This window comes from Marmota monax, unplaced genomic scaffold (assembly GCF_021218885.2).
Source record: "Marmota monax isolate L192 unplaced genomic scaffold, Marmota_monax_Labrador192_F-V1.1 WCK01_AAM20220418_F8-fsc00055, whole genome shotgun sequence".
NCBI lineage: Eukaryota > Metazoa > Chordata > Mammalia > Rodentia > Sciuridae > Marmota > Marmota monax.
In genome coordinates, this window is record NW_026695205.1 from 7,397,435 (window position 1) to 7,419,350 (window position 21,916).

Consider the following 21,916-nt stretch of genomic DNA (forward strand, 5'->3'; position numbering starts at 1 on the left):
GGAAGCTGGCCTCTTCCTAGGTCTCCAGTCTTCAGGTAAGGATCAAAACCGAGTGGCCTTGCTTGGAAAGTGAGCAAGGTACTCATAAAACCTCTGAAGAACTGTGCCTGTGCAGTGTCCAGGCAACCTACCCTACATCGCCTTGCTTTAATCTGTGCGGGCCATCACATACCCGGAACAAGAGCCTTCCTGGTACAGTCTTTTGGGATCCAGTTTTAGAGTTGGTGCTAGCACATCTAAGAGGCATGGAAAGACTAGACTTTGGAGTCACGAGAACAGAGGTGGGAGTTACGACAGAGAAGACGGCTTGCCCAAGGACAAGCATCTGGACCTACTAGGGTCACACTAAGGAGAAGGCCATTATCTCAGGTGTGTGATGGGGGAAATTGGGAAGGCCCTGGCAGAAAAAGCCTTCTCCTCTTGCTGGTTGACACCTGTGGTTCTGCTTTTGGTGTTTATCGGGTTCATTTAGGGAACAAGAAGATTGTAGAGGCTATGCTTACTTTAACAATTATTCATTGTTCATCTGAAACTTAACAGGGTGTTCTGTATCCCTGTGGCTCAATCTGACAACCCCGTCTAGAAAGGCTCTCACCTATGTTAGCAGATGTCAGTCATCTAAAAAAATTCAATGTGAATTAGTTTGTCAGATTTTGTTTCCCTATAAAGTCGGCTTTTATGGGGAGGGGTAGATCTGTGGGCTAAGTATGGGCCAAAGAAGGTGAGGACAATAGTTTCCGTGAAAAGCCACCGTAGAAAGAAGAGAAACATGATGAACAGGCTCTATCCAAGATGGTGGTGATGAGGTTGGGCAGGTTGATGGTGGCTATCTGTGACAAAGAGAATTGCATAAATTGGGACAAAGAAGTAAGAGTCGCGCTGAGCCCAATATTGATGAGTATTAACAAGGACAAAGGGAGAAATAAGAACCAGTAAGACTAGCCAGATCATGGAGGACCTTGGCTGCTCTGGAGCTTGGATGTTATCCTAAAGGTGAGAGGAAGACTTTGAAGCATTTGAGGAGGGCCATGCCATAGCCAGGCCTTCCCAGGGTGGAGGAGAGGTAAGGGGAGGCTGGGAGTCATCAAACCCTGCAGTCATCTTGTTCCAGATCTTGGCATTATCTGGGTGATCCAGGAGGAAATGCCTATCACACATGCTACCTAGGGACATTCATGATTACATTCTTCTTATCTCACTCACTGACAGGGAAAAATATCCTGCCACTGTTGTCCTGGGAATATCTGGCCCCAGACTATTTATCCCCAGGGCAAGATTGTGAGTTTACTTTTGTCCGTGGCCTGGACTTGACCTTCTGTTAGCTCATCTACAAGTGTTTGCTCTGATAAAGTGCATTCCAGGCAGTCCATAACTCACTAACCATAGCCTTATCCTGCAGTAACACAATAACTACTGTTATATAATGAAAAAAAAAAAATCCCCGTCATCAGAACACAGGGAGTGGTAACGTGACACACGGGATAAGTCATGCCAGGGAGGAAGCAGAGGATGATTTGTAGTTGAGGCTACCATCCAGACACAAAATCTCTCTCTCTCTCTCTCTCTCTCTCTCTCTCTCGTCTTCACAAGGCTCACCACTCTGGCATCTCGCAGGTGCCTTCTACTCCAAATGATACCTCTTTTCAAATAATGCTTAAAAAGTAGCATAAGTCATGTGTGAAAATAACCTCATTGAAAAATTCAAGCAATACAAAAAAATGAATGCCTCTCCCTCCCACTCCCAGAACCACTCCAATCTTCAGAGAAAATACTGGTGACAACTGGTTTTCAGGGATTTCCTTCTGTGTATCCTTAACGTTTACATCCACATAGATACAAATGTATGATTCCATTAATGAGAAAATAGTGTGTGTGTGTGTGTGTGTGTGTGTGTGAGTGAGATTTAGTTACTTGCCTTTTCACTGAACAATGTATTTTGGAAAGTATTCTGTGTCAGTGTGCATACATTGGTTTCATATATTTTAATGTGTATTATTTCACACTATGGTGGGTATTTGAGGTATTTCCACTTTTTTCATGATTATAAATGAAATTGTAATGCATGTCCTTGTGCATGTGTACATTTTAAATATTCAATTAAGTAATTAAGACTCTAGTTTGGAATGGGTCTGAGGCTGCAGTTCTGGTTGGTGAGCAGGGAACTGGGGCTCTTTCCTTGAAACCTGGCACATACGGGACCCTCTGGGCTCCACCTCTGTGAGTGGATGGTGGCCACCCTGGTAAATGTAGAGGGGGTCACTTATCTGAAGGTGGCTCCTGAATGTGATGAATGGATTATGTGTCTGAAGAGGCATCAGAGGCGGGGCCGGATGATGAAGGGGTGGCCCAAGCATCAGTCAGCCAACGTTGGCAAGTAACTAGCACACACACTCCCTTTGAACTTGTGGTGATTGGAAGAGGAGATACAGATTGTTCTCGGCAAAATGAGGACAAGGCCTTGAACTGCCGAGCGCTTGGACTGAAACCCACCCTTGCTGTGGCTGGGTCCATCTGAGTCTTAAAAGTATTCAAAAAAATTAGCTGCTGAACAATAAAGAAATATCAGATAAAAGTATCAATATCAGGCTTCTCTAAAACATTTTTAGGAAATCTGACTGTATGAGGCCTGCACATTTCTTTATGGATGCAGAGAATGATACCTCTATGTTTAATTTGCCAACAGAATGATCGAGAGGCCACCTGTCTGCTTCCCTTACTTACCTGTCAGTCTGGTTCCTGAATGCATCTGGGTTTGGATGCCTGGCACAGTGCCAAAGACCAATGAAGCCTAAGGACCTCTTGGAAGCATTTGCAAGACACACTTGTAATGTGGGTCAGCCCCTTAACAGATGCAAATCTCATTAGATGATTAGCAGGGTGGGGTAGTGAAGAACCCGTGACACAGTAGGGCTCCAGATGCCTGAAGATGACAATTTCTTCTCTTGGAGGAGATTAACAAACTCCGGCATTAGGACTCTGTTTTTAGTTCTTCTTCTATCCTAAGAGAAGGTAGTCAGCGAGGCTATACCTTATTATCTTAAGCAGAGGACAGCTGAAAGCCTAGGCCACTGCAGTTCAGTTTAAGATAAAAACTTTACATACAGTTGACTCCCGAACATCATGGGAATTAGGGGCACGACTCCTTTCCCATCTCCTTTCTCGTCACTTCACACGACTAAACTGATCAGGGTCGCTCCAAGTGAATCCAGGAAAAATAAAGACACAGACACAGAAAGAACCTTTCCTTTGGGTTCAGTGACCACTCATCAGCCACAGCTCCCACAAGGGGGGCAAGGCAGGCAATAAAGAGAGTGAGGAGCAGGTGCTGAACCCTTTTATTGGGGAGAAGCCATTCAGATGAGGCAAGGGGTCAGGTTTCAGGGGGTCGAGTCTAGCTTCTGATGTCTGCAGTCAGCAGGTTGACTGACATCTAGGAAGGCCACGTCCATTTCATGTGCTGTGTGGGGATCATAGGCAGAGCGAGATAAAGGACACTAATGTCGCCCTCCCAAACAGAGGGGCAACATGGGTTCAGTCGACCCTGTGCGCTCAGTGCTCATAGTTCACACACACAGCCCATGTCTGGCTTGCCACATCTCCACACTCTTCATCACTCAAGATTAAGGGGCGCTCGGTTCCGGTGTGGAGGCTCCCGACACTTTGTAATATTGATCAAATTTTTTACTGGGTATTATATATACTATGTTTATGCATTATATGTATATGTACACATGCATACACATACACATGTAGTATTCTTCATATATGAAGTAGGTAGTACTCCCCATGGATATGATTAAATACATAGTGTCCATTTTCTGTAAATATGTGCATATATACGATAATGTACCCATATACACAAACATACAATGTATGCAGCATATATACGTGTATATATGTATGTGTGTGCATATGTATATATGTATATATGTGTGTGTATATATGTATGTGTATATATGTGTGTGTATATGTATGTGTATATATGTGTGTGTATATGTATGTATGTATGTATGTATACACGTACCACATACATAAATAAAATGGGTACAATGCATTTATGCATATTTATTAAGAGCAGTCCTCTCTCTGCATACGAGAATGTCACATGGGTGGTGACATGCCCATGTCCCTTTGGCTCTTAGTACCCTCATGTGCTATTTAGAGGAAGTGACTGACAGCCAATTAGCTTCTGGAAAGAACACGGGATTAGGGTGCAAGAGGCTTGGCTTTGCCATTAATCCCCACGCTACCTCAAAGCTTTTATTTCCTCATTATAAAGCAGGGCAGGGTGATGTTAATACAGGAAATGCCATAAAGACTAATGAAGAGATGTTTGTAGAAGATTCAGGCCTGACACAGGATACATAACAGAGAGTCAATATTAAAGCCTCTGCGACTAAGGGCCATATCTGTTATTTCCTTCTTCTGTGTTAATTGATGTTAGCATTTCAAAAGCAACGTATAGTATTAAAAGTGCAGTTTCCTTTGTGTCATCATACAAAGCAGAGCAGTCTCTTGCCTGTCAGGCTGGCTACCAGCTACATGGAAATCAGTGATCATTATGGATAATGAACAGGTATGAAGAGATTTACTGTTGATGATCTTGTTTGGTACAGTCCTTCCACTAGATTCAATCATAGGTACACCCCATCCACACCCAGACAGTTCACAGTCGATCAGCTGAGTCCCAGTCAGAAGAGTGGTGTGTCCTTGGGTTTGGAATGCTTGTTGGCTCCTTGTTCCTCCTCAGTGACCCCTTGTTTTCTTCTTTTGCATGGGTGGTAAAGGGAAGGGCTGCACTGATGTCCACTAGTACACAGCACCAAGCACATGGAGCTTTCTGTCCAATCTAGTTGAATGAAAATATTATCCATTTGCTTGTAGAAGACACTGAGCCTCATTTTCCAAGGAAGTCTCCAGTTGGCCCAAAGACACTTAAGTCTGAAGGACCCAATTCCACACTTCCACTAACCTGCACTTCCACCAGAGTGTGGGAGTAACACCCACCTAGGACCAGGTCTGAGCAGGGCAGGGAGCTCTCTCACCCTGCCCTCTACTCAGAGCGGGTTTTCTTTCCAGGACGCTGTACATTTCAGATCATCCTTCATTTGTGGTCCCAGGCTAAATGGAGTAGTAACAGAGGTGTGTGCAGAGGACCCTTGGAATCACTCTCCAGTTCTTATGGGCTCCTTTCTGTTATATAATCTAGTATAGAAAACACATGCCATGAACACACACACACACACACACACAGAACACTTTGGAGCTGCATCTGGTTTGATTACTAGAATAAAATTTGTGAATCCTAAAAATAAACTGACCTAACTTGTTATGAATTTTTCTTCTCAAATGAGAACTTCCCCCACTATGTTCTATTTCTCCAGTTTGACAGGTTCATCTTGCTTTTATTAAATACTAACTTAATACAGATATTGTAAGTATCAGTATACCCACTATTTTCTTTCCTAAGAATAACTATTCTTAATTTTGATAAAGTACAATTTATAATTTTTTAAATGAACTGTGCATTTGGTATTGTATTTTAAATGTCATTGCCTTACCCAAAGATTTTATCTTATGTTTTCTTCCTCAAGTTGTGTTATTTTAAGTCTGTTTTTAGTTCTTTGATATGTTTCAAGTTAGTTTTTGTAAGTCACTACAAGCCTTTTAAAAGAATATATCATCCTTAGAAACAGAGAAGCTGGTTATTTCCTGTTTTATTTCCAGGTGCCTCTTGCACCCTAATCCCGTGTGCTTTCCTAATCCTAGCTCTTCTTTCCCGTGTCCATGAACTTCCAGTGTTTCTAGTGATGTGTTCTTTAATTCTCTGGTAGAGGTTGCGTATGATTGGCAGTGTTGCTTCTTACATGTCCAGTGGGTTTTCCTAGTGGAACTCCCAGTGGGTTTTCTTTTTGCTTTGCAGCACTGGGGATGGAACCCAGGGCCTTGTGCATGTGAGGCAAGCACTCTGCCACTCACTGGGCCACACTGCCAGTCCTCTTTCAAGCAATTTCTTATTCATTTTGTCTAAGTTGTTATAGTGTTATAAACCTTTATATTGATTTATTGTCAAACACTAATTATTGTCGAAAAGTCACTGGTTGATATGCTATACGACAGGATAAAATACTTTTACAAAGCTTACTACACTTCCTCCAGTGGGAAAATCTGTTTATACCCATCAACCTCCCCTCCTTCTCCTCATCTCAAACATCCCATACTTCAGTTCAGCATGTGACAAGCCTTTTAAAAGAATAGATTCTCCTCAGAAACAGAGCAGCTGGGTATTTCCTGTTTTATTTCCACTTTGGTTCAAATGCCCATCTGTAGGAAGGGAAGGAGGGGCTACCTGGTGACTGTGTGTCTCAGTGTCTTATTTGGGGATTAAAATCCTGGGCTGAACTCTGAGACCCAGAAGACCTTATCATGAATAAAATGTGAGCCAAACAGCCAGAAGGAGCAGCGGGAATGAAAGCATTTTAAGCAAATTGTAGAAGTGATGGGGCTGCTGAGCTTCGCCGACGGCTCTTGTCCTGGTTGGCCTCAGTGTCCGGTTCCACTGGGTCAGGATGGCATTTCTGGCCCCCTCCCACTTCCCTGGTCCCATCAGTCGAAACTGGTAGGGACTGCAGGGGCCAAAGAAGACCTCCAGGGCCAGCCGGGGATCGGTCAGGAAGAGCCACGGTATGTTAGGCTTGGCCCCTATGAAGGAGCCCAGCTCATCCATGTATGTGATATAATCTGTCTGCAAGGTGTGGCTCTGGCCAAACCTGAGGAGGGAAAAGAACATACCTGAGTAGGAGTCACAGCTGCCAACAGAAGCATGAATTTTTATTTATTTTTTCTCAGAATAATAATATTTTGGCCAGCACCCCTATTTATGCCCCTCAGCCCAATCTTTTCTTACAAATTTGAAGGGTTTTATTTTTTATTTTTTATTTTTGGCTAAGTGAGCTTTTTCTTTCATTTTTCTTCCTAATCTCTATCTGAGTTTGATATAGTTTTCTTTTATCTCTGACCACACGGCCTGGAACAAACTGACCCCCTGGTTCAAGGTGATTGATTAACTTAGTTCACCGTGGATTGCAGTATGGGGATTGAACATACGTACCAGGCCAGCGTTCTACCACGGAGTATGTCCCCAGCCCAACTGAGGTTACTCTTTAACACGATTATTCTTTGTACAATATTGCATAGAATCTGCCCCAACGTTTGATTTTTATATTGGCCTGTGAACAGTGTAATATTGCTGTCGTTTATTAATGTACATTGTTTCATACTTTTAGTTGGAGTGTGGCCTCATCCTTAAGGAAACCGGAAGAGTAGTTGGTCATTTAAGTAATAAGATTGACATTTAGGCCTTCTTTTCCTTCCTCTTTTTTCGTGTTGGCCTCTAAAGGAAAGGATATCAAGCTGCAGGAATCGTAGCACACTGGATCACCTGCCTCCGTGACTCCTAGGAGAACCTCATGAGGTCACGTGGGAGGTTGTGTTCACTCTGAGGATTCCATTTCTTCTCTAGGCCCTGAGCAGGCACTCACTTTGGGGCATTAGAGGAGTAATGTGTCAGAGGCTTGAAAGAGGAAGAAACTTCCCACACAGTTGTCTATGTGCCCCTTACCTAATTATCCTTTCAACAGATTTTTGATACATCATTTGAAAAATGTCTTCTGTTATAGAAGTAATGAACATGAAAAGTCCACTTAAGTATCTGACGCCTAGACATTTACATGACTTTCTACAATTCTCATTGATGTTATGCTTGAAAACACATTTGGATGAATCTGAAGCCAAACTCTGTTGGAAGAAAACACTAGGGCAGGGAAGTTCAACCCAAGATTTTACTTGGCTTTCTTATTCCAGCAAACTAGAAGCCACTGCACAATTTCCAACTAGCTAACTTGCTGGCAGACAGGGCTGATGGAGTAGGAGCTTTTGGGGAACGCTGGGGAGTCATTTCTCAGCAGCAGCAGCAGCACTATTCTGATTTGAGCTGGATGTTCCTTTGGTTGGTGGATTATGCTCAACATAATAGGATGGTCAGCAGCATCTCAGACTCTAACTGTAAAAGGCCAGTAGTAAGCCTTCCCTGCTTGCAGTGACCAGATTTTACCAAATGTTCCCTGGAGAGCAAAATTGTTCTTATCAGAGAATCTTTGTTCCAGAGTTAAATAGAGGTTTAGTGACTGATTACCCATCTGATACAGTTGATTATAGAAGGTATTCAAAAAACATGAACTCTGACGGGTGACAAATTACAGACCGATGGTGCTTTGCTATGTGCAGAGGCAACTTTGGGACTCTGTCATTAGCAAGGGCCAGCACTCACCACTTTAGTTTCTTCCCCATTTTCTCATCAATGTCATCCATCATTTCATTTTCGGTTGGTAGGGTACATGAGTCTGAAAAAGAAATGAAGAGAAAAATATTGAAAAGACAAAGGAATCAGAAGTATGCAATGACACATGAGGGAATTCATCCAGTACTTATGAAATGTTTGTGTTAAGAAGAGCTGTTTTTGGTACCTTTAGCAGACTAAGGATTCACAAAGACCCGAGAAGTTATGAACTTTCTCAGGGAATGGCAAAGCAGCCGTTGCAGGAGACAGTGATGGCAGAGATGTTTGGAGCTTCAAGTCATCCAGTCTCCCATTCCCACAAGGTCATGGAGGGCCTGGTCCTCAACATACCTCAGGGGCATCTCATGCATGTAATAGCTTTGGGTTTCTTCAGATTTCCTGTTTGTATCCTCTTATTAAAAGTTTTCCCAAGGAACAATCTGCTAAACTGTATTCAAAAGCACATCAAGAAAATAATACACCATAGTCACGTGGGTTTCAGCATAAGCAGATCAATCAAGGTAATTCACCGTTTATATGGAATTAAGGACAAGAATCACGTGATCATCTCCTTAGATACAGAAAAGGCCTTTGGTTAAATCCAGCACCCATTCATGTTAAAAATGCCGGAGAAGCTAGGGATAGAAGGAACTTATCTCAGCATATAAAGGCCATTTGTGATGAACTCAAAGCCAATGTCATACTGAATGCAGAACAACTGATAACCTTTCCTCTAAAATCAGGAATAAGACAAGGCTGTCGACTCTCACCACTTCTATTCAATAGCCAGAGAAATCAGGCAAAAGAAGAAAATTAACGGGATACAAAAAGGAAAAAAAGAAGTTAAACTATTTTTGTTTGCTGATTAACTGAGCTTATTTCTGGAAGACCCCAAAAACTTCACCAGAAGACTTCAAGAGCTGATAAATGAATTCAGCAAAATAATCAGATAAAAGCCCATAAATCAAAGGCTTTTCTATACTCCAACAGTGATTCTGCTGAAGAGAGATCAGAAAAACCCATCCCATTCACAATAACCTAAAAAAGTACTTGAGAATTAATATCTAACCAAGGAGGTGAAAGATCTCTGTGATGAAACTTATAGAACACAGAAACAAGAAATTGAAGAAGACCTTCGAAGATGGAAAGACCTCCCGTGTTCTTGGATGGGCAGAATTAATATTGTCAATATGGCCATACTACCAAAAGCAATACAGAGATTCAGTGCAATCCACATCAAAATACTAATGATATTCTTCACACAACTAGAAAAAGTAGGTCCTTAAATTCCCTTGGAAAAATCAGAGACCCAGAATAGCCAAAGCAGTTCTGGGCAAGAAGAATGAACAAGGCATCATAATACCTGATCTCAAATCATACTACAGAGGTGTAGTGCAAAACCAGCGTGGTATTGGCATCAAAATGGCATGAAGACCAAATGGAACAGAATTGAAAGCAGAGACAAACCGCATACTTACAGCCATCTGACAAAGGTGCCCAAAATATTTGTTGGAGAACCTTTTTAACAAATGGTGCTGGGAAAACTGATCAGCCCTGTGTGGAAGAGTGAAATGAGATAGCTCTCTCTCACCCTGCACAGAAGTCAAACCCAAATGGGTCAAAGACTTAGGACTTGGGCCAGAAACCTCGCAACTGCTGTAAAAAAACACAGGGCGCCCCATCATATTGGGGTTGGCACCGACTTCCTAAACAAGACCCCTGAAGCTCAGGGAATAAAAGAAAAGAAACAAAGTGCTAAAACCATTCATTCTAAGGCTCATGGTAGCTAAACAAGACAATGGGAGGAAGTGTGGGCTTCAACCTAAGCCCGCAGCCACAGAGGATGTTTTAAGGGAAAGCAGGTGAATTTTAGGTTTTTGCAAATTTTACTACCTCTATGGAGCCTTCTTCTGACTGATGACTGTAGCTCATTTGTAACACCAGAGGAAAGTCAGTACGACATTTGCAGACAGGAGCACGCCCAGGGCATTGTGAGCACCTTACCTCTGCCTAGTGGCACTCTATAGCCATCATTTACTGTATGCTCCACTAGAAAGGAAAGGGGTCAGAATCTGGGTCTTCTCTCTCTGATGTTGTGTCCTAAGTACAAGACAGAGCCTGACACACAGTAGGCTTTCAATAAATATTTGATAAATGAATAAAATGACACCTTTTGTTTCAAGCAGATTTCCTAGGTTTATACCTATATCCTGTCTTCCCATAAAACCCCAGGCTTTGGGCACTGCTGTGCCTTTCAAGAGACAGGGACAATAGAAGGATTTTACAGAGGAAGACCTATAGAAGAGATTTCACAGCAGCATTCATTTAAATAATCATCCCTCATGGTGCATTTGAAATAGGAATGTATGTATCCACAATATTTTTAGAAAGCATAAATGTACAAACAATCTATAATTGTAATAGTTTCTTCATTCCTTGTAAGTTTTTATGAACATTGTTAGGCAGGTTGTATTTACATTGACCAAGATTCTTGAATCCTTGAATAAAAGGACATGTTCAATAGTAATGATAATCCAGTCACTGGAGTAATTAAATCCATATATTTGAGACTTTCTCCATGTAATTCTCATATTCTTGATCTCCTCACACAAGAATTCTTGCAGCCCCTGGAACTCCTGGGGTCTAGAATCAAGGAAGGCGGGGGGAGAAGACTTTCACAGAGTCAGAGTGATACTGTGATTGTGACACCAGCTGATATTCACCAGCTCTCCAGCATGCCCCAGTGCCCACCAGGCCCTCCTCGCCTTTGCAATGCACCTGTCATTGCACTGACCCCATGCTGTCCTCTCTTACGTGAACCCTTGCAAAGGCTGCTCAGTTCCCTGTGAGAAGGTCAGGCTGCTTTTTATAGCCTTTCTTGCCCCTGGTGATCTAGCACCTCCCTTCATCCCTTGCTACTCCCCTCCTCTGCATTATATTCCCTTACACCAAATGCTTCTGCTCCCTCACACATGCAATGTCATTCTTCACCTAGGTGTCTTTCCTCATGCTGTTCCACGGAGTCACTGGCCAGCTTCCCTCCCCAGAACACCCCACAGCTTCCCCTGTTGTGGCAACCCCCCACGTCCCATATGAAATTCTGTGAAGTCAAGGAGCACCTGCTTATCTTACCCCGTTGGATTTCTAGCACAGTACTTGGCATACAGGAGGTGCTCCATAAATGCTCATTGACCAAAAGAATGAAATACAGATGGCCCACCTACTTGCAAACACTTTCGCAGCCCAGCGGGCCTGCAGGTCAGCTGTGGGGATGGCAGCCCCCAGGGACTGGACAAGGCCAATCACAGCCAAGGTCGACTTCTCGAGCTGAGGGGGGAAGATGCCTTTGTACAAGGTGACCTCGTTGTTCCTGCTTTTGATGATGGAGTCATCAAGGAAGGGGTAGGCATAACCGTAGCCTGTGGCGAAGATGACGGAGTCGATGGCCTCAAACACCGTCCCATCCTCAAACACGGCTGAGGTCTCTGTGAACTTCTTCACCCCAGGCTTTATGGACACGGTGCCACACAGGATGCGGGATGGGAGCTCATCATTGAACACAGGCTCTTTCCTCAGGGGACTGCAGAAACGAGAGGCAAACAGCCTTGCTGTGAAACACCTCCTTTCCAAGCAACAGCTGAAGTCATGTTTAAAGCATGTATGTCTGCACTAAGGAAAGAAAACATAAAGAAAGTGTGTGATGGTCCAGTCACTAGCTTTATGATTAGTGGTTGATTAGTGATCTTGTGAATAGTTACCTGTTACTATTTAATAAAGCCACTGTGACATTTTTAAATGAATAAATTCATGTTTATAAGGCATGAAAAATTCCTATAACCAGTAGAAAAGAGATCTTATATGCATTCATTTGACCCATTTTTATTACAAATTTAACGTGTATTAGATACGCTCAATAACTTCAAGACCATTGCCCGTGAGAGCTATGATTCTTAGCTCAAGCTAGCCACCTAGAGAACTGTTTTTAAATGTTGGAGGGTGATATTGGCCAAATTCTAGTGTTATATTGTGTGCATGTATGAATATGTCACAATTAATCCCATCAGTACGTACAACTATAATGCACCAATAAAAAATGTGGGAAAAATGTTAAAAAATACCTCATTTCCAAGAAATATCTGCAGCTGCTTACAGAACTGTTACCAAATTGGATCCGCTAACCATTAGCATGAAGGTCACAGAAGTCTCTTGGAAAATTCCTTTCCTACATCTGTGACAATTCTTAAGATGTTGTTGGAGCTTCCTTTTTTGACCCTTGAAACTTGAGCCTTCTCTTATGGGTGCTTTTACGACTTGGCGATTCATCAGATAGATAGAATAAAACCTCTTCTAGACATAATAAAGTGCTTAAGAGTGTAGACACCGAAGCCACAAGGCCCAAGTGCGTGACAGCTCCGACTCTTTCTGGCTGTTGCTTCTCTTTGTTTCCTTATGTGTACAAAGGGGAGAATCCTAGTATCTTCTTCATAGGGTTCTTGTGAGAACTAAATGAACAATTATCTAGAGAGCACTTTGAACTATACCCGGCACATGCCAGCACAATTACTGTAAGTGAATTATCATTCCAATTTTAAGGTCGTGTGTAGGGAAGATTTTAAAGATTCGTAGTGTTTTATTGCCATGTTTGGTTTTCTTCCATCAGCTCTGGTCACAAAATAAAAAATAGCAACTTAGATACTGTGCTTTGGTTGCCAAAATTCTAGGAATGATATTTTTTATGACAACATATTTCATGTTGACTTAAGTTTCCTTCAGGGATTGTGGAATTTCCTCTAAGTATCTCATATACCAAGAAACTGTTTAAATGTTAAAATTTATCTTTATGTATTTCCACAGTTTTCCACCTCTGTAACTCTGTAACCTCTTTTTGCCTTACACACACACACACAAAAAAAAAAAAAAAAGAAAAAAGAAAAAAAAGAAGGAGGTCACAGCAAAGCCTGTTTTTGATTCTGTTCTCCTTCACCTCAAGCAAAGGCGGAGTGATAAGGGTACCCGAACCTTTTCTGGGAGGGAGCTTTGTTCTCAGAATGAATGGATTCCCAAAACTGAGTATTAACTGTCTAAATGGAGAAGCCAAAATATAGTTTGCAATTACTTTTACAGGACAAAATATATTAACCGGCTCAAGCTTTGGAATGCCTTTTGTGTTAAACATATCTATTTTAAAGGTGTAAAGTCAACATTAATTTTTCATGAGGGATAGAGCAGTCAGTGAGACTGGGTAGGATAAATGCTTTGGATCAGGGTTTCATTCCTAAACCTGTTGCTTGATTTACAGTTCCTCCTCATTTTTCCTTAACTGGTGTCTCTACACGCAGTGGAACTTTCTGGCCCACATGGCCAGCAGGTGAAATGTCTTAGTGAAGCCTTTCTTTTCTTACCCACTTAAAAGTTCCCCCACCCCATACTGATCTTTCTAATCAGAACGCCTTCCTCATTAGTGAATATCGAGCTTTTTCTCCAGAAGAAGTAAACAAATGAACAACTTAGTAATTTTACAGGTCACGTCGGCACTATGGACCTTCATTGTTTTATAGGTGCCCTGTCTCCTGACTGCCTCGCAAAACTGTGCAGTTGCCAGGGGTGGAGGAAGCATCTACTTTTGCTCTGACATTTCCTACTGGTAGAGACACTATTCTGTTAAATGTGCCTTAGAAACACATCAGAATCCTTGAGGCTAGGAGCCGATATTTGTAATGCTCTATGGCTTACAAAATCATTTTTATCTTTCTTATTCTATGGAACATGACAAGAGTCTTGGGAAGCAGATGTTATTGATAACCTCATTCACCCATAAGCATGGACAAGATAGTCTTAAAAAATATTTGTTCTGCCCTCCACGCCCTATGCTATGGCTTGTAGCTACTCTGAATCCTGCTCTTCAGGATGACTTAGCTGCCTGGTCCACGCCCATTCGGATTCATGTGCATACATTTCTCCCAACTGGTCTCAACAAGGTTTCCAACCCATAATGATCATCCAGTCTTTTGTGTCATCTGTGCAGTTTTTAATTTAATCCCACCCGACTCAATGAGACAATGACAGTGGGGTCGAGAGAGAAAGAATTTGCTTGAACTAGTGCCCTGCTTTTTGAGAGATAAAATATATACTATTTGTAGTACCGATTTAAAGGCACCAGGCCATAGTTCTCATGCTTAAACCACGTGTTCATCTTCTTGACATATAACCAGTCAGAGACAAATGATGGAAGGATATTCCGGAGAAAGGAGGCAAAGCGGGTAACATACACCATGTCCCAAGGGTAGCCGTCATCCCAAACCCGGCTCATGACCCAGGAACCACTTCTGGTGCTGATAATGACCTGGAAGGGAAAGGCAACACAGACTGCAGCATCACTTTGTAAGAAATAAGCAAATATGACTCAATTTCTCTGTACACTTCTACATATTTCCCTCAATATTTAGATAGGAACACCTTCTCTTATGGTTTAGAAATCAGGTCTCTCCCCAAGCTCATGTGGGAGATAATGCAAGAAATTTCAGAGGTGAAACGTTCAGGTTATGAGAGCCTTAATGTAACCAGTGCATAAATCCAGGGGTAGGGATTGACTGGATGGTAACTCAGCAGGTGGCTGGTGGAGGGGGGTCATGGGGGCGTGCCCTTGGGGTTGATATTTTGCTTGTGGTGAGGGGAGCTCTCTCTGCTTCCTGGTTGTCGTATCCTGAGCTGCTTTCCTCCGCCACACCATGATGTTGTACCTCACCTCAGGCCAAGAGCGCCAGAATTGGCTCCGTATGGACTGAGGCCTCTGAAGCCATGAGCACCAAGTAAACTTGTCCTCCTCTAAAATTGTTCTGGTCAGGTCTTCTGGTCACAGAAGAAAACCACAAACAACAAACAAACAAAAATACCCAAACCAAACCAAACCAAAATAAAACTGACTGAAACCTCTCAAAGGCGAGGGTCTGGATGAAAAAGTCCATAATTGAAAGTAGGTGGAGGCAGGATCCCTTCTCCCTCCCCCGAGGGCTGGTGACAGTGTTGACAGGATGAGAACCTGCCTTAAGAAGTATTCAGCTGGGCACGTTTACTCTAACCTACTCATAGACCAAGACGGGGGTCTGGGAGCCCCAGGAGGGTGGGTGGTAGAAGGAGGCGGGCTGAAGGGAAAGGTGCAGCTGAATCTCTACATGAAATGAGGCCACGGAGACACCACGGAGTAATTCTGTTCTCTGTGCCCGGTGTCCTTCCCTTGTGTCCTGCCCCAGTCCTCCCCGTGCACCTGCCCCAGGAGTCCTGGGCTTTCCGAACAAAGGCGAGTCTGGCCTCTGGTCTGTTCTAGCCTCCCTGTGACAACTTGAGGGGATGTTTAGCTTTAAAACACTTTAGATTTTATTTACATCCATTTATGAGTTTATGTATTGAGTACTTGTCTCCTTAAAAATACACTGGGTTTCTTCAGGGCCAGGTCAAGCGTGGGTCAGCTGGTCCCGTCCAGCTCGGCCTGGGGGTAGGTGCCTTTCATGGTGCGGCTGTGGCCACACTCGTCCCACTGGGAGACTAACACTGCCTTTCATGATGGTCCACGCATGTCTCGTCGTGCCCTGTCCACCCCTCTCCTGGCCTTGAAGTCAGGAACTGCTCTAACTATGCCTGTCTTTTTAGCATAACAGAGTTTGGACCCAATATTTACTGAACACTGGCTGTCGAAGGAATAAGCGGTCCCCAATACCAAACCATGTGCCTGTTCCAGAACTTCAGAACAGACGCAGTACCTTTCTCATGGTAAGTGCTGGGAAATAGTGTGACACAAATACAGATAGGGCCTGATTAGGAACCGATTGACGGGGAGGCTATCAGAACATAAAATTAACACAAAAACCTACATAGACACACTTACTCATGTAATTATGCCTGGACACTCACCTCAGGTCTCAACAGAAGGAACTTTCTTCCCGGCCTGGGCCACATTACCTTTCTGCACTTGCAGATGTGTGTCAGGGCCTCCTTGACTTAAAGGGCACATCAGCAGGAGGTATGACATGGTGGACACCATCGTCAGGGCCCAGGCTGTTGATTTAGTGTGTGTTCTTCCCCAAAGCCATTAGGTCACGTACCTGTGCAGCCAGACGACTGAGCTCAACAGCAATGTCGGATCCCGAGTTCCCCAGGCCAATCACAAGGACCCTCTTCCCCCTGAAGGCTTCTGGGCCCTTGTAATCACGGCTGTGGAGGTAGTTGCCTTGTAATTGCTCTAGGCCTAGGCGCAACGGGGAGGGGTCTGAGTGATTTTTGGAAATTGTGAAGACTCAATTTTTTACTATTTTTTAAAAGCCTATTATCAGCCTTAGTTTTAAAAATTCCCTAACTGACGTGCCTTCCCCATTTAGTTCTTGACACTAAGCCCACAAATAATTACCTCTGGTGTCTTAACATCTCAAGGTGTTAGAATTTCTGTTTGGACAATCATATAATAGTAGTTAATGCGTATGCAGTGCTTACTGTGGGCTGGATCCTCTGCTAAGTGCTTGTCACGTTTTTAACAATCGACTCTGGATAACAGCCCTGAATGGTCAGCATTGATATCTCTATTTTAAGAGGTGAAGAAACTGGGACAAAGAGCTTCAGTGGTCCGGCGCTGGAGGAATAGGAAGTGAAGCCCAGGAGTTCTGACCTCACACAACTAACTGCTGCATCTACTGCCCACTAACATCCACAGTTGGGTCTTCCATTCTTCATGAACTTTCACTCTTTTTTGTCCCGTGGATCTCAGGCTGGAAATGGGACTCTGTCTTTGAGGGCACTGTGTTGTGTTCCTTTTGCAGAGAAGGAAAGAAGAGTAGTAGAGAGGGCAGAGAGGCTGTGACATTTGCCACTTTGGGACAGCCCTGGAGTGTGCCTCCATACACACCCCACAAGCACACACACACTCCCAAACCACTGGGATTACAAAAATCAATTTGCAAATTGTGGAGGAAGATGAATTTAGAGTCTTAGGGTTTTTCCTATAAATAAGAAAATGTGCCTTTCTTTAAATTATTTGCTAGCTGGACTCTACTTTTTTGAATGCGCTCCACTCAGAGACCCCCTGTGTCATCAGAACTTCTATTGAGTCGTCACTATTCTGTGAAACAAGAGCTCGTGTCTGTTGGACCTCTGACTTGAACACCTTTGACTCTCCTAACCCAGGGGTTTATGTTTAGCCTATCATCAGACTGAAACGGTGTTCCTTCTGAAACCTCTGGTAACTTAAGAACAATTAGGTCCCATCTATTGAAAGATCTGTTGTCAACCCTGGTGTTTGCATATGAGCCCCAGATTGTTATATATTTTTTCATACTTACCAGGAAAAGAATCCGTTGGCAGATTGGGGTACACGTGATGTCCTGAGCAAATCATCACAGCGTCAAAAACAGTGGATTCCTGCTTCCCGTCCTTCTCAGTAACCACCGTCCATTGGCCAGTGACTAGGAAGCCAGGACATTTCTTGACACTGGTAACCAGAGTCTTAAAGAAAACCAGAAACGTTCCTTTTATTTATAATTTTTATGTTTTTTTTTTCTTTCTTTCTTGCAGTATTTTTTGTGGAAGAAATCATTGTTGTGAGCTTTCCTGGCCATTGGGAAATGTATGGAAAGATTAAAATAGGAGTCAAGGCAAATCTTCAGTGAGTCTTCAAATTGCATAAGGAACATCACCCCTGGTATTTCTGTCTTTCTGACATCTCATTAGTTGATTGGGGGTAAATGACATCGAGCCTTTTGTGACTGGTGCCTTGGAACAATCCAGACGATGCTCACTGCCGCCCCTTGACATGGCTTCCTGCCCTCCCTGGCTGGCATCTGTGAGGTACAGATGGTGTGTCCCCGTGGACGCAGAGGCTCTCCCTTGGAAATGTGAGCAACTCCCACGGGCTGAGCTCACGTGCATCACCGTGGACTCCTTCCTGCCATCCCGGAGGGCTACTGCCGTGTTTTTATGATGATCTACTTACGTTTTCTCCCAAACTGGTTTCCATGTTTGTATTTCTTTGAAGATGACATGAACCTACCAGCCACCTGGCTTTACCCACAGCTTGTTCTGCGTGGTATTTCTTCATTCTCCTCTGAAGCCAAACAAACCCTTATCTCAAATCTCACTCTTGTTCTCTTGGTTTTCCTGACTCTAACGTGGCCTTGGGTCCAGTTCTGATAACCCCGTGCACAGGTTGCTGCAAGGGTCTCTAAGGAGCCTGTCTTCCGTCCTCTGATGGCCACGGGCCTGCTCATCACATGGTCTTTCTAAAGATCACATTGATTCTGTCTCCTGCTCAAAATTATTTCAGTTACTTCACAGTATCTAGGATCCATTTTACACATCTAGTGCCATAATTAAAAGTCCACATGATTTTGTTCCAATTTACTTTTTAGTCTTATTTTCCTATAGTCCCACAGTGGGCTTCCCCACTATCTAATCCCCTCCTCCCTTTCTAACTGAACCCTGATTTTGTTTGGAGTGATCAAATAACCAGCAAAGGGATACACTTCTCAGGCTCTGAAATGTAAGCAGACAGTGCTGGATAGGCTCTCCAGGGGAGTCTGTGAAGGGCGCTGATTCAGACAGAGAACATTCTTTTGCCCCTCATCCCCTCCTCTTTTTCCTTGCCTAGAAGGTGGTTGTGATGACTTTAGCTTCAGCAGCTGTTTTGGATGGTGAGGCAACCTTGATGATATAACTTCATGCTAAAATGGTAAAGACCTTGATGGCTGTGGTGCCATCACCCCTCTTGGGATGGGCCCAACCCAGGTTTGATTTACAAGGCTGCACAGTCACCCTCATTGTTTTTAAAGCCACGGAACATGCAGGTTTACTGATGTATGTGGCTAAACCTCTCCTAACTGATATGATCTCCCTCTTGGCCAACTTGGTTTGCTCACTATTCTCTATATAAGTGGGTCACGTTTCCCCTCCATAATTTTAGTCATGTCACTCACTTACCCAACACCTACCAACTCAAATTTTATTATTTTTTTTAGAAAAGTTCCTTCCTCAAAGGGTATCTTTCTTATTTTTTGGTACTTGGGGTTGAACCCAGAAGTGCTTTACCACTGAGCCACATTCCCAGTAAACTTTTTATTATTTTTTATTTTGAGGCAGGGTCTCACTAAATTGCTTAGGGCCTTGCTTAGTTGCTGGGGCTGGCCTTGAACTTGTGATCCTCCTGCCTCAGCCTCCCCTGTCACTGGGATTACAGGTGGGCGCCACCATGCCCAGCCCCAAAGTACACTCTTGCTTTATGATCTCCATAGTGTTATTTTCTTTATGAACTATAGACAGCTTTTTAAACTTTCCTCTTTTGATTTAAATTGTCACTTAAATCTTATGTTGTCACTTACTCTAAATGTTCACATTTACGTATTTGTTTTGATATGTGTTTATTGAGGGCTGAGTCTCTGGCTGTTCTTTTGGACACACAACATACAGCATAGTGCAGAGCCCACGTTGGGAACTTCATTAATGTCTAAAGTGAGGCACCTCGTGCATTTGGAATATCATAAATAAGTGAAATGAATGAGTGCAATGAGTAAATGAGTGGAGTGAAATGACAACTAGAAAGTTTTATTTTAGCTGTGTGTTTGGAACTACTCCAGGTAAATTCTTATGTAAATAGGACCCCAACCCATAATTTTGCTGATTATTTTGCCCATTCTCTGTGTGTGCACTGAACAGTTGAGGCCAAGGGTTTCAAATAAGCATAAAACATCCTCATCACAGAAACAGCACTTCGTGTCATAGCCTTTATGACCCTTCAAGGAGAAATGCAGTGAGCCAGGTGGGTGAAGGGTGGGCCGTGACTCTGTCGGTCCCTAAGTTGTACCTGTTCAAAGTGTCAGAATTTTTAGCCCAAGCCACGCTCCCCTGAGGCACAGCTCATTGACATTGAACCCACAGAATTTGAAATACCGGCTAGAGAAGTTTGGGTTATTTCCCAAACATCAGAGCCTGCGGGTGGGAAGGGCAGTCTTATGGGAACTCAGCCTCCAGCATTTTCTAAGGTGTTTTGGAAGCCCTAGGAGACCAGTGGGGAATGAGCCTGGGAGCAAAAATCCCAGTGAGTATTTTATCATCTGAACCAACAACGGGTTGGAGAGGTTTGGGAGCACTCAGCTCTGCTTTCCACGGCAGGTGCCCCCTTCTCCAGCCTGTACCCCACGTGAACAGCAGCCGTGCGAGTCCCAAGGACCCACCTCAAACCGTATGTGTCCTAGGAGGCTCTTGGTGTGAGCGAAGGCCCGGAGGTACTCCTGGAGCTTGCTGTGGTGCATGTAGTTGGGGTAGTCGTCGGGGTACGGGAAGTCTGGGAAGCACATCATTTCTTTGGAAGAGTTGGTGAATACGGACCGGTAAATGCTGGCTCTGCCTTCCTCTGCGTGCTCCTAGGAACAGCAACAAGGCTTTAAGAGATGGCCAAGGAGGGTGTTCCCCTGAGAATATTCCACTCTTATTTGACTACAGCCTTTTGAATATAAAAAAAAAAAAAAAGCAAAAGTTAAAAGTTCTCTGTAAGACCTGGAGTGGAAGCCTGCACACAGAGCCTGGCACAGAACCCGGCCATCTTCCACGTTAACCTTCCTATCCCGATTGCCCTAAGGTCAGCTCTGCTCTTGGAGTCCCTTAGCCTCTTCCTCTTCTGATCTTGCACCACCATGTTCTGATCTCAGGCTTATGTTAAGAAACAACATCAAAATGATCCAAAGGAGGCTGTGGCTCTTGGCCTGTTTGGTCGCTGCACGAACACCCAGCTCGTACTTCCCTGGCCCCAGAACCCCATACTGAGGTGGCTCGTCAGCTCTGATGTGATGGGTCCCTGGAAGGACTGGCGCCTCAGAACAGGTTCCTGGTCGCGCCAACAGAGTCTCAGATCTGGCAGGGCCTGGGGGGGAGTGCGTCTAAGGCGTTCCAGGAACAGCTCCTGTTGCTGGCCCAGGAAGCGCAGTCTGAGAACCCCACAGTCAGTGGACTCTGTCCTGGAAGACGTCTTGAACTCACCAGTTGTTGGTGTTCCCTCTTCCCTAAAGAAGCACAGGAAGCCAGAGGCCTTAGAACTCATGTTAAATCTTGGTCCTTCATTTTAAAGCCATTGTGTCATTGAAACGTGGCTTCATGTTGAGAGACAGTCTAAAGCTCAAGTGGAAATAAACATTTCCTCTCTGTGGCAAGGACAGGATGGAAGTGTACGCGGTGTACTGCCCTGAGAACCCATCAGGAGGCTGGCAGCCTCCAAGGCTCGCGGAACTCTTGTGCAATGGAGGAGGGGGGACTTCCCCCTGTGGTCTGTCTTCTCCCACCCCAGCTAACTAACCCCTGGGAGAGGAGACACACTGCTGGAACAGGGGAGAGGTGGGTGTCTCTGGGGGCCGGGGGCTGCCTGTGTTTCTTCTCAAGTTGAAAACACAAGCTTCCTGCACTGTGGTTGCTGTGTGTCTCAGACCTTCTAACCTCGGGATTTTCACCTTTTTCGTCTCACTTGGAAATTTTGTGGAGTTGGGAAAAAGGCACAAAGGCTCCTGGCCCAGGGCTCGGGTCTGAGTGCGTCCTGTTTGCTCTCAGATTGTG

General features: G+C 43.9%; 1 protein-coding gene and 1 long non-coding RNA gene across 4 annotated transcripts in view; one reads left to right on the forward strand and one right to left on the reverse strand.

The window, feature by feature from the left end:
• LOC124083461 (uncharacterized) lies at positions 1 to 20,561 on the forward strand. Its single transcript, XR_006848745.2, has 3 exons — positions 1 to 369; positions 15,986 to 16,105; positions 17,897 to 20,561. It is a non-coding gene; the product is annotated as an uncharacterized LOC124083461 (long non-coding RNA).
• LOC124083460 (putative dimethylaniline monooxygenase [N-oxide-forming] 6) overlaps positions 6,279 to 21,916 on the reverse strand; it is a 23,071-nt gene continuing 7,433 nt past the window's right edge. For 2 of the 3 annotated variants that reach the window (XM_058574416.1, XM_046430130.2), the window contains exons 3-9: positions 20,548 to 20,736; positions 17,665 to 17,827; positions 16,438 to 16,580; positions 14,482 to 14,681; positions 11,563 to 11,918; positions 8,330 to 8,402; positions 6,279 to 6,770 (exon numbers count right to left, since the gene is read on the reverse strand). In XM_058574416.1, the coding sequence (XP_058430399.1) occupies positions 6,425 to 6,770; positions 8,330 to 8,402; positions 11,563 to 11,918; positions 14,482 to 14,681; positions 16,438 to 16,580; positions 17,665 to 17,827; positions 20,548 to 20,736 (1,470 nt within the window). In that variant the 3' untranslated portion in view covers positions 6,279 to 6,424. The remainder of the gene's footprint in view (positions 6,771 to 8,329; positions 8,403 to 11,562; positions 11,919 to 14,481; positions 14,682 to 16,437; positions 16,581 to 17,664; positions 17,828 to 20,547; positions 20,737 to 21,916) is intronic. The other variant, XM_046430132.2, reaches the window with a different exon arrangement.